Genomic DNA, 11,595 nt, shown 5'->3' on the forward strand with positions numbered 1-11,595 from the left:
CATGCATGCACCTGGCGCCCACACAACTCACGCAAGTTAGCAGCATTGATAACCATCGCAAGCTGGGGGAGAAATCATTTGGGGCATAGTTTGAATGCTTATCATCTCCCAGCTGAAGGCGGGCGGGCAGGTCTGGTCAGGTGGTCACAAAATTAAATTCCACTTCCGCGCTGTGCCGCTCTAAATGCAGGGGGGGCAGTGGCAGCAAGGTGACAAGAACAAGGAAGCAAACGGGGCGAAACAAGTGCAAACGACAAAAGCAGCGAAGAGCCGATGGAGAAAGACACTGACTTCTGAAGCGTGAACTTCAAAAGAAACTTTGCTTCAGGGCAGGCGTCGTACTACTACTAAGAGCTGAACCCTAAAGGAACAAAAGTAACTTGCTTTCTTGATTGTGACCTAACGAAACAAAAGAACGGCCAAGGACTGACGGCTAGCTGCTGCTAATTAGACACGACACAAGCGGCATTTTACAGCTGCCGTGCTACGTGTTACTGGAGTGCTACTACCCTGCGGTAGCATTTTCGCTTACAGGATCGGCGAGCTGCTCGGGTTCCTCTCCCACGGCTTGCCCTGAGCGCCCCGGCCGGCGCCGAACGTGTCGGGGGGCCCGGTGCCGCTCCGGGCCATGCCCACCGCGCCGCCCATCGGCTGCATGAACACGGGGAGGCCCCTGCTCGTCGTCGCGCCCGTGGGGCTCATCCCGAGTCCTAGGAAGTCCAGCGTGGCTGGCTTGGCGCTGAACAGCGATGACTGGCCCATCATCAGCTCCGGCAGCCCCATCGGACCGCCGGTCGAGTCGTATGGCAGCCCGAGGCCCAGCCCGGCCGACATCATCGGGGCTGGCTCGGGCTCCAACCGCGGCGGCCATTGCTGCAGCGACCCCTCCGGGAACTGCATCTGCATGGCTTCTTGGTGGTGCTGCTGGTGGTGGTGGTGGTGGTGCTGACCGGACGACGTCGACGCCGGCGAGGACGACGAGATGTCCAGGCCCAGCCCACGCAGGAACGAGGAGCTCGACGAGGTGGCGCCCATCTGCGCCGCCTTCTGCAGCAGCGCCGTGGCCGACATGTGCGCCGACGGGGACGGCGACGGCGGTGGGAGCTGCTGCTGCTGCCGGTCAGCCGCGGGGGCCGAGAACTGGGCGGACGCGGCGTCGGTCGCGAGGCACAGCGACGGGGGCTTGGCCGCCAGCGCGCGCTCCGGGTACTGCGGCGCCTGGGCCACGGAAGACGGCGCGAACATGCTGCCGAGGAGGCTCTGCGACGTGGCCGCGACGCTGCTGGTGCTGGCACTGACATTGGCGCCGTTGACCGAGGGCGGGGACGGCATCAGCGGCGCCGGCGGCGTGTACTGGACGACGGGCTCAGGCGCGGCGGCGCCGATCTCCCGCTCTGCATGAACCACAAACAGAAAGTCTCAGCAAATCAGCAGCGAGATTCAGATCACAGGCATAAGATAATAAACGTTAAGCGCTAAAAGCTGGTGCAATAGAGAGAGACAGGGCCAGAAAGCAACGGGAGGAGGGCGCCGAGCCTAGTCATGATGGGGCTCTTTTTCGTGTGTTCGTGGGCTACTTTTCTCTTTCTCGGCTGATGATGATTCGAAGTTCCCAAAGTCCAAACTCCGGAAAGGCTCTGCACTTCAACTGGGATTGCATCACAAAGCCACTAATCAGAAGTTCAGAAACTCACAAAGGCACTTTGCACGATCCTAAAAGAATCCATCAAGTGGCATCCCTCATCACCTCTCAAAGATCTAATCTCATCTCTCGCTCTGTATGAGTCTAACGCGTGCGTAAAATAATTGATTGGATTTCGAGACGCGGGCGTGCGTGCGTGCAAGAACATGTGTGTACTGGGTCACTGCTCCCCCTGGCTCTCGGACAAAGACTGCATTTTTTGGGGGAGCTCTCTCGGTCTCGGCTTCATTCCAGACAAAAATCCACCACAGTAAAATCCTTCTTCCCCGTCGCGCAATTTTGCGAACACCATAACGCTCCAAAACATACTAACGCAGTGGTCAAAGCGGCAGTACCTCCAGTACTGTCAAATTTGACCTGACGTGAACGAGAGCAGCTAAAATAGACGGACGAACAGTAGTGCGTTGACCATCATTACCTGGCTCCTCGTGCTGCTGCGGCGCGGGCGCCGGCGGCAGCTGTTGCAGTGGCACCGGAGCGGCTGGTGGTGGCGGTAGAGCAGGCGGGGCAGCAGCGCCGGAGCTCCCGTCCTCCGCCGGCGGGGCGCGCGCCTTGGCGCTCTCCTCTGCCAGCGCGTCGCAGAAGGCGCGGTGGGTGATGAAGCTGTCCCTCCTGCACGCACGCGCCGCCAATTTGTCAGCAGTCAGTCAGCAAATGGATGGTGGAAGAAGCAAATTGGCGCCGGCGAGGAGGGGGGAGGGAGGGACGGAGACGGGGACGGACCGGGAGAAGAGGGTGCCGCAGTCGCAGCGGTACTCGCGGGAGCCGCAGGTCTTGGCGTGCGCCTTCCAGTCGGACTGCACGGCGTACTTCTTGGAGCACTTGTCGCACTTCCACTTCTTCTCGCCGTGCTTGCGGCAGAAGTGCTTCTTGATGCCGGTGAGGTCGCCGAGGGCGCGGGAGGCGTCGTGGTGCACGCAGCTGGGCTCCGGGCACACGTACACCCGCTTGCGCACCTCCTTGCCGCTCCGCTGCCGGAGCTTCCACGGCAGGTTGTGGCCCCGCCGGTGCAGCTGCAGGTTCTGGTCCCGCTGGAACCCCTTGTTGCAGATCTCGCACACGAACCGGTTCGTCGCCATCAGCGTCTTGGGCGACAGCGCGATCACCTCCGCGTCGGGATCTGCGCGCGCGCGTGCGACACCAAGATCGTCAGCCTCGCCCGGTAAATTAAGCAGCCTCAGCTCGCGCTTTCGGTCAATCGCAAGAGGTTAATTGAGTAATCACCTGGCATGCCGGGGAGGGCACGCTTCTTCTTCGCGGGCGGGCCGGGCGGCGGCAGCGGCGGCGCCCCGCCGCTCTTGGCCGTCGCGGACGATGTGTCGACCTCCATGGCAGCAGCAGAATCTTGGCTCCGGGCCCGGGTGCACCACCGCTAGCTAGCCGCGCTGCCACAACAGTCCAAGAAGAAGAAGCGAGCTGCGTGGAGCATAAAAGCGCAATCGCCACCGGCCAGTCGCGGGCGCGGCAACCACCGGTCGCGGACGCGACGGGCTTGCGTGGGAAGGGTGGACGGGGGTGGGAGCGGAGAGCAGACGAAGGCGGCCGGAGCAAGTATAAAAAAGAGGGAGGAGGAGAGGCGGGCGAGCAAGCAAGCAAGGGAGCAGAGAGCGGTGCATTAAGTTGGGGGCGGGGGTGGGGGAGGGCCGGCGGGCTGACGGGCGACGCCGGTGAGGTTACCCGGACTGACGGGCGACGCGGAGGGATCGCTGTCGTACACGTGGGGGCAGGCGCGGCATCTGGCGAGCGGAGTCAAGCGGGGCGCCGAGCATGGCAGGCGCCTTGTCGCCTAGCGCGGCCGCTGATATTCCCTTGGACTTTTGCGGGCCGGGCTCTCTCCATTATATTTTTGTGAGCTGATGACGAGACGCTGTTGGTTGATCTGGATGGGATGGGATGGGACGCCAAGGGGAAAGAAGTCTGGTGATGGTTTGATTGCCTTCCTCTTCCATCTGAATGAATCTCATCTGATCTGATCTGATGATGGTTTTCTCAGGTTTTCGGGGCCGGAATTTTGGTTGCGGCCGGGGGATGGTGTCAGCTGAAGCAAACTTGCCGAGGTGTCGACGGGGGAGTGTTTCCGGCAAGCGTGACCTGACTCCAACTCAACCCGCCTTGTTTTCCAAACGCCGCTCCGGCTCAGTTTGAGCCAGTCCTTTCGCTGACTGCTGCAATGGACTTGCATGCCAGGGCATTTAAGAAGCTTTTTTTTTCAGAAAAAGGAGAAATGCCCCCACCTCTGCACGTGGACAATGCATACATCTATTTTATTAATTATTAACACAAAACCTTATAAAGTGACACAACAATAAAAAAGCCATCATCTAAGCAACATGTGTCGCTACTCCTATCTAGTTGATGAAGGGGCGCTGATAGTCTAGGCCTTAATACCAAACAAACCTTGTAACCAAACCTAACATCTAAGATTTGAGGTCCCAACCAGAACGCCTGCCGGGTATGAGCACCCATCAGTCCGGCGCGCTCCTTAATCAGGACGTCTGCCGGGTATGAGGCCGCCGCAGCCACCTGCCACCAATACATCTTCAGAGCTGTACTGCTGCATCTACCTTACCGGATCTAGCTGCCGCTGACGCCACCACGACACCAGACCGCGTTGACCTCCTGCGCATGTCCATCACCACACATATGACGCCAAGCCTCCGCTGCTTCATACCGCCAAGAGCCGCCGCCATGAATATGTAGAAAGAAACACCGCTCCACCGAAGAAGCCATCCGCTGGTCCCTCAAGCCCGAGTGCATCTCCAAGAATGCCGCCCCCAAAAGGGTAACGACACATGAATGTCACCGTCATCCGATCAGCTGATTTAGAGTTTCCCCCGGAGGTATTGGGTGGGTTTGGGATTTGTACCTCGATGATGTCTTCATGAAGGAAACGATGATAAGGGCATCATCATCACCGGCTCCGGTCAACGACCGAAGACCAAGTTTTCACTCAGATCCGTCCCAAGAAATCCAGCCGACAACCCGTGCACTGTGTCGACCGCCTTCAAAGCCCCAGATCTAGCCGCCTAGATCTGGCGACCACCCGCAACAGCAGTGCCATCGTAGGAGCCCTGGCACACCGGCCACTGCCTGAATGCGCCACCACTGGAGCCTGGGAGGAGGACTCCCACCCCACCTCGCCAAACCACGAGAGCCGCCGAGATGGATCCCGCATGCTCATCACCATCTATGATCGGAACCAATCCGTGACAAAACCACCAGATCGCCGACGCAGATCCGCCTTGGATATGGACTGCACCACGCCATGCCGCCGCGGGAAGCCCGAGCTTCACCCGCCGCCGCCGTCCAAGGCCGCCGCCCCCAGGATCCTGATCTGGCCAGCTCGGACCTCCACGGCGCCCTCTTCATGCCGCCGCCGGCGGCTCACCACCAGGCAACCACGCCGCCGCTCAAGGCCTCCGCCAGGAGCACGCCGTCACGCTACCATGGATCAGATCGCCGCCGCGGCGGCGCCGTCACGCGCGTGGAGATCCCACCCCACCCCCTCCGACGCGATCCCACCCCACCCCCTCTTTTCAAGCAAAATGAGTGAATCGACACTATTTTTACTCTGTATGTAGTACATAATGAAATCTCTAAAAGGACTTACTCCTATATTTAGAAACGGAGGAAGTAGAATCAAACAAATCACACTACCGGATACAATATTCTTCCTCTTTTTTTCCTCCTATACAGTAACACCAACGGAGGGAAAAGAGACGAGGGAAGATAAGGAGAAACGAGGCCTGATATATGACTGAGGAAATGACATTTTACTTCCATGATGGTACAGCGATGTTGAAGTGCACTCAAAAAGGAAGGGCCCGGTTGACCGAAGCTTGCGGTTGTGTTACGAAAAATAAGCACTTCGATCCAGCACTCTCTAGCCAGCAAAGAAAGCTTTCGTTTTCACCAATTATTGACGGCAAACTAATGCAGGCGCTTTGTATGTGTACGTCACTTTCGGTTTCCCAAGCCAAAGATGACAGCGACTTGCGCAACCCTTTTGTTAAGCCAAAAAGGCCTCTCTCCAATTATTTTTCTCGCTTGGTTTCTCTTTCCCTCTTGTTTTGTTTTCAAGCATACCACAATGGACCGAAGTCGAACACAATTGATGCACCTAACTAGTTTACCGACAAATAAAATAATAGATATTCAGTATCATTGACCCGGACTCATTTTTTTCGATAAAGTCTAAGAGGAGCTAAACACCAATTAAATTAAACCCAAAAGCGAGTTCAAACATAAGATGATTACCTCAATATCCATGGTGCTACCCAGTAAGCCCTTGGGTGACTTCGCACTATGTTTCTAAAATCATGTTCCATTCATTCAATTGTATGAAGGCGATACAACCGAGCAACAGTTTACACCCGGTTGCTTTCTCGGGCACATTTTAATTGCATCTCAGCTGTCAACCAGGAATTGAACACATATTTAAATGAAAGCTATTTTGAGGTCCATCAACTAATAGAGGGAAAGGGGGTGAATAGGAGAATACTAATTTACACCGTATTACTTGCTTAGTCGCAAAGGCGAGGTCTTTATAAAGTGAGGCAACAAGTAAAATAGCTGCATCCTAGCAGGAAGCAAAAGTAAGTAAAGAGCCAAAAACAAAGGCATGGTGCTTATCCTAAAATTCAAGTCGTTGGCACAAGTCTACATCTTCGGAGAATACTAATTTACTGAAATAGTTGCTTAGCTACAAAGGCGAGGTGATTATGAAGAGAGGCAACAAGGCAACAAGTAAAATAGCTGCATCTTAGCATGGAGCGAAAGTAAGTAAAGATCCAAAAACAAAGACATGGTGATCATCGTGAAGTTCAAGTCATTGGAGAGGCTTGATCACAAAGTTTTGAAGTCACTGCGATTAAAGTTTCTTCTACTACAACTAATTATATTCACTAAGAACTTGCCAAATCACTAAGGCGGATCATGAGGTGATCCCTCGACCTTCACAAACCCTCTTGAGGCACATAAAAAATGGAAGCTTACAAGTAACGCCTAGCTGTTAAGGACAAGCCGATCTGCAAAGAGTAATACATCAAAATCTCTTGGCTCCGGGATGCTCTTGCTTGATCACCCGGTTAAAGCGCAAAACTCTTTCTCCCTCCCCTCCCTCCCTCTCTTTCTATCTCCCTCTCAAGATGGATCTCAAGCTCAACAGCAAAAGGGCGCATGAACCATGAGACTTCTTTTGCTTGATCAAAATATCCACTCGAGTTCAGAGGTTTTGGGTAGTACATGTAACCACATTGGAGAAAAGAGACGTTGCACTAACCGATTCATCCTCCGGAGAACCCGAATCAAAACTACAAGCACCATGATTCAAATAATCGTGTAAATTTCAGAAGTATACTGAAGCACAATGGGAGTCTCAAACTCATGGTTGGTAGTTTTGACAAGAACACGGTCGCAAAAGGATTCATGGTTTGATTCATGTAGCAATTTCTTGAACTACTTTTTGATGGTGTTGACATTAGACTCAGTGCAATTGAATTTGAACAGTGGCTCGCCTGGTTTAGTGGGAACTAAAAACACACACAACACAAGCAAACTAACAACTTTATGCTCATCAAGATGCATAATCCATATAGGAATCTTGGGAGGTGGGGGACAGAGAAAAGGTATGCCCAAGGTCAATAAACACAAGACTTGGCCATGGATAATAAGAGCAGATCCTGAAAGCATCAACTTCTAAACGAGACACTCCAAATTTAGAAATCGAGTATGTGGAGAAACTCTGGCAGAGTCACCAATAGAGCAGCCTCCATAATGGACATGGAGCGCACTCCATATGGCTATGGAGGCTGGCGAGGCGATGCAAAAATTCATATTTGCTGACTCCATTATCATGGGACACATCCGTTAATGGGACATTCCTGTTACTCCAACCTTCCTACCATCCCATGTGAGGTGGGAGCTACCTGAAGTTTCCTTCTGTCACACGGTATTACATGTAACACACTCGAATGGAGTGCACTCCAAAAGGCATCACTGAGACACCATGTATGGTGATACGTCTTCATCGTATCTACTTTTCCTAACACCTTTCTTCTTGTTTTGGACTCTAATTTGCATGATTTGAATGAAACTAACCCGACTGACGCTGTTTTCAGCAGAACTATCATGGTGTTGTTTTTGTGCAGAAATAAAAGTTCTCGGATTGGAACCAGTGGCGGAGCCAGGGGGACGAGCGGGGGCCACCCCCCTAACGATCGAGCGAACATCTCGTATCAGCGGTTAATTAGCGATAAGATCTGCACGTACAACGTTCTTGGCCCCCCTAACCTTACGTGAATACTGGAGAAAGGAGAAAAAAAGGGCCCACGTACAAAGCCCACAAACTAGTCGTTTTCTAAGTCATGCCAGGGGCGGAAGAGACTCTGCCTCTTGACGCTCCTCCCCGCTCTCCCCTTTCCCCTCCACACTCCCGCCGGCGGCCACTCCAGCCCCGGCGTCCACCCCTCGCGCCGGCAACCGCTCCGGCTCCCGGCGCCCAGCCTCTTCCTGCCATGGCTTCCGGCTCCCGCAGCCCGGGCAGCCATGGCTCGGTCTCCTCTCGCCTGTAGCCGGTGGTGTCCGGCCTCTGTCTCTCTGAGTCACCAGGATCTGCGGGTTCTTCCTCTGCGAGCGCGCCTCCCCACGCCGACCGGGCGGTCGCAGATCCGGCCGCGGGCGCTGCCGTGGCGGATCCTTGGAGACGGCCGGGCCCTTCCCGCAAGGCGCTCTGGCGCCGCCGGAAGTGGGAGCTCCGGCAAAGGCAGCTTGCGGCGGAGACTCGCCCGAGGTTGCGCTCGCCGGCATCTTCTCAGGAGCGGCGCGAAGTCCCGCCGGATCTTTTCGGTCTCTGCTTCAAGTGTTTCAGGGAAGGACACCGCAGGGAAGATTGCACCTTTCCGCCGCTCTGCTTTCGTTGTGGTCTGGAGGGGCACATCTTGTCTGATTGCTCGCGTCCCCGGAGCCCAAGGCCGGAGGAGGAACTCCGGCGGGAGGCCATGGCCAAGGTAGCATGGACTGGTCTGCAGCAGCTGTCAGCAGGGACCGCGCGCAGGCTGTCGCCGGGGACTCGGCAGGTCGGTCCTCAGGGGAGGCCCTCGTCAGTCCCGGTCGACACCGTACCTGCGGGGGCCTGGCTGGCGTTGCCTGCGACGGCCCCGCTGCCGGCGGCCATGGAAGGCGTCTGTGTCATCTCACGGACGCAGGAGATGGATGATATGGAGCAACGTCTTAGGACAACAGTGGTGGCCTACATAGGTGGTTCCAGGCCGGCAGTGTCGACAGTCGAGGCGGCCGAGGCCATTGCAACTCAGTTGCATATCCCAAGACACAAGTTTGCAGTGCACAAGTTCTTCCCGGAGGATTTCTCAGTGGTGTTCGCCACCCCAGACCTAAGGAACAAGGCCCTGACGGCAGATTTTGCGGAGCACGAGTTCTTCAAGATGTTCTTCAGGACATGGCTGCGGCAAGCTCAAGCGGTGACTAAGGTGATGCGCTCCCAAGTCGACCTGATGATCGAGGGCGTGCCGTCTCACGTCTGGACGAGGGATACTGCTGCTGAGCTATTGGGTTCGGGCTGCCTGGTGGAGAGCCTCGCGCCGGAGACAGCGAACCGTGAGGACCTTTCCCTCTTCAAGCTCAGGGCATGGTGTGTTGACCCGGATGAAGTGCCAGTTGCGCGGAGGCTATGGGTGCCGGAACCGGAGATGGAGTACAACCTTGCGGCACGCCGGCCAACTTCTCAGCAACTGCTGGAGTACAAGACTTTGATACACATCGGCAGAGTTAGGGAGCATGCCGGGCCTGAAGGTTGGCTGCGGCCACCTAGCTCAGATGGCAGCGGGCAAAGTGGCTTGCCAGATGATTCTGGCAGCTACTTGGGAAGTGGTGATTGGCGTGTTCTCCCCTGGACGCGTGGTGTTCGTGATGCTAGGGCGGCGCGCCGGATCGAGATGTCGCCGGAAGGTCGTATCGACAGGCTCTGCTGGGACGTGTGGGGCCGTCCGACTGGCGTCTTCCTCCGATGGGCGCGGCGTGTACTCGGGTTACTATGGCATCAAGCCTGGTGTTTCCCTCACCGGCGGCGGCTGATCCCCCAGTCCAGACGCCGGTGCACATCAGGGGGGCTGCGGTGGAGCAGGTGCCGGCCCAACATGGAGGATCCCCGGCTGCTGCGGATCACATGCGCTCGGCCGCTGAGATTCCTGAAGTTGTTGCCGTGGGCCAGGCGTTGGTGGTGTCGGAGACCGCGCGGTCGCCACCTTTTGCGCAAGACCGGTCGCTCACTGGTACGCAAGGACAGTCCCGGAGTGGCATGCAGGAAAAGACTGGGGATTTGGTTGTGGATGGGGTGGAGGATTCTGTGATTGGTGCCTCCGACCAGCTGGAGAGGCCCACAGATGCTGGGCTGGGACAGAGCATAGGGATTGATGTTCCTCGCGTGCAGTGCATGGGTATGGAAGGCGAGCATGCCAATGCGATTCTGGGACAGAGTCGTGGGATTGCAGAGGATCACATTTTGATTCCTGGTGTGGAGACTGAGCCAGCCAATGATGAAGCTCCTGCTCCAGCAGTCGCGGTGGACCCCTTGTCTAGAGATGCAGAGCTGGTGGGGGCGCAGAATGAGGTGGGGACAGGTCAAGTGGCCAGCCCGGTGGGCGAGCCGCACGAGACAGCCCCGGGATGGGCCCCGGTCTACGAGCTGCTGCCCCCCACTACCCTGCATGCAGAGGAGCGCATGATGGGACCTACTGATGGAGACAACAGGCAAGTGGAGATTGGCGACCGAGGCGCTCGGGACTTCATGATTGAGCCAGCGGATGTGGGTACTACTGCTTGCATGGATGTAGACGTCCACATGCACGCACCAAATGGTGCCTGTGATGTTTTGCTACCATCCAAAGAGCAGGTTGCGGTGGCCAATATCAAGGCATTTTGTGCGGGATTAATGAAAAAACTGGCACCACCCCTCCTTAAGGAGATTGAAGCTGTGCGTGGAAAGGGACTGGAATACACACCTCGTCGGACCACTCGTTCTGCGACAGTGAATGTGCCACGGAAGTCGAAAGCAACGGCGGCTGAGACGGTGCTTCTCAAAGCGTTAGGCATCACGCCAGAGGGTCTGGCGGTTACTGACGAGACACTTACACAGCTCAGGCAGATGTTTGATTCTCCAATAAAGGAGCCGCAACTTCGTGCACTCGCCGCGATTTTTGGCAAGGCCATCCCTTTTGATCTTGGCCAGGAGGTTGCCCCGAAGGTGGCATTGCTTGTAGTTGGCGAGCGTTGGCGCATGTGTCGATATCATGTCGTCGACCAAGATGGAGTTGGTGTGTTGGAATGTGCGTGGCTTGAACAGCCCGTCGAAGAAGAAGGCGCTGCGTGAATTTGCGGATTCGACGCACCCAGCTATGTTTTGTATTCAGGAGACTAAGCTAGCTTGTATCGATACTTATACGATTATGCAATGCCTTGGCCCGTCGTACAACGGTTTTTTCTACTTACCGGCCTCAGATACGAGGGGTGAGATTCTCTTAGCTTGGAACTCGGTGTTGGTTAGCATTACGAACTGCGTCCGTGACACGCATTGTGTGACTGGGTATGTGACCCCGGTCGACGGTACGCCCTGGTGGCTCACTACGGTGTACGGACCGCAAGAGGACAATGACAAGATGTTGTTCCTAGAGGAGCTCGCAGCGAGAAGGGATCTGTGCCCGGGTGCCTGGATGGTGATTGGGGACTTTAACATGATACTCCAAGCCTCAGACAAAAGTAACTCGCACCTGGACAGAAGAATGATGCGCAAATTCCGTCAATTTGTGGATGGCAATGGGCTTAAGGAGCTATACTTGCATGGACGCGCCTTTACTTGGATCAATGAAAGGGAAGTCCCT

At 55.9% G+C, this 11,595-nt stretch overlaps 1 protein-coding gene and 1 pseudogene across 1 annotated transcript; one reads left to right on the forward strand and one right to left on the reverse strand.

Moving 5' to 3' along the window:
- Positions 1–274: 274 nt before the first annotated feature.
- LOC125552613 (zinc finger protein ENHYDROUS) lies at positions 275–3,271 on the reverse strand. The gene is made up of 4 exons (XM_048716222.2): positions 2,927–3,271; positions 2,426–2,822; positions 2,121–2,314; positions 275–1,394 (listed from the first exon to the last, which is right to left on the reverse strand). Exons 1-4 carry the CDS (start codon positions 3,030–3,032, stop codon positions 529–531), a joined length of 1,563 nt encoding a protein of 520 aa, XP_048572179.1. The 5' UTR covers positions 3,033–3,271; the 3' UTR covers positions 275–528.
- A 4,946-nt stretch (positions 3,272–8,217) lies between these two features.
- Positions 8,218–11,087, forward strand: LOC147976485 (uncharacterized; annotated as a pseudogene).
- Positions 11,088–11,595: the final 508 nt, after the last annotated feature.

The sequence above is a fragment of the Triticum urartu genome, chromosome 4A (assembly GCF_056163025.1).
Source record: "Triticum urartu cultivar PI428250 chromosome 4A, HENAU_Tu73, whole genome shotgun sequence".
Lineage (NCBI taxonomy): Eukaryota > Viridiplantae > Streptophyta > Magnoliopsida > Poales > Poaceae > Triticum > Triticum urartu.

Coding starts and splice junctions, on each gene's coding strand:
- LOC125552613 (XM_048716222.2), bottom strand. CDS start 3,032: ATGGAGGTCGACACATCGTCCGCGACGGCCAAGAGCGGCGGGGCGCCG. Junction 2,823..2,926: donor TGCCCTCCCCGGCATGCCAG/GTGATTACTCAA, acceptor GCGCGCGCGCAG/ATCCCGACGCGGAGGTGATC. Junction 1,395..2,120: donor GCAGCAGCACGAGGAGCCAG/GTAATGATGGTC, acceptor TGGTTCATGCAG/AGCGGGAGATCGGCGCCGCC.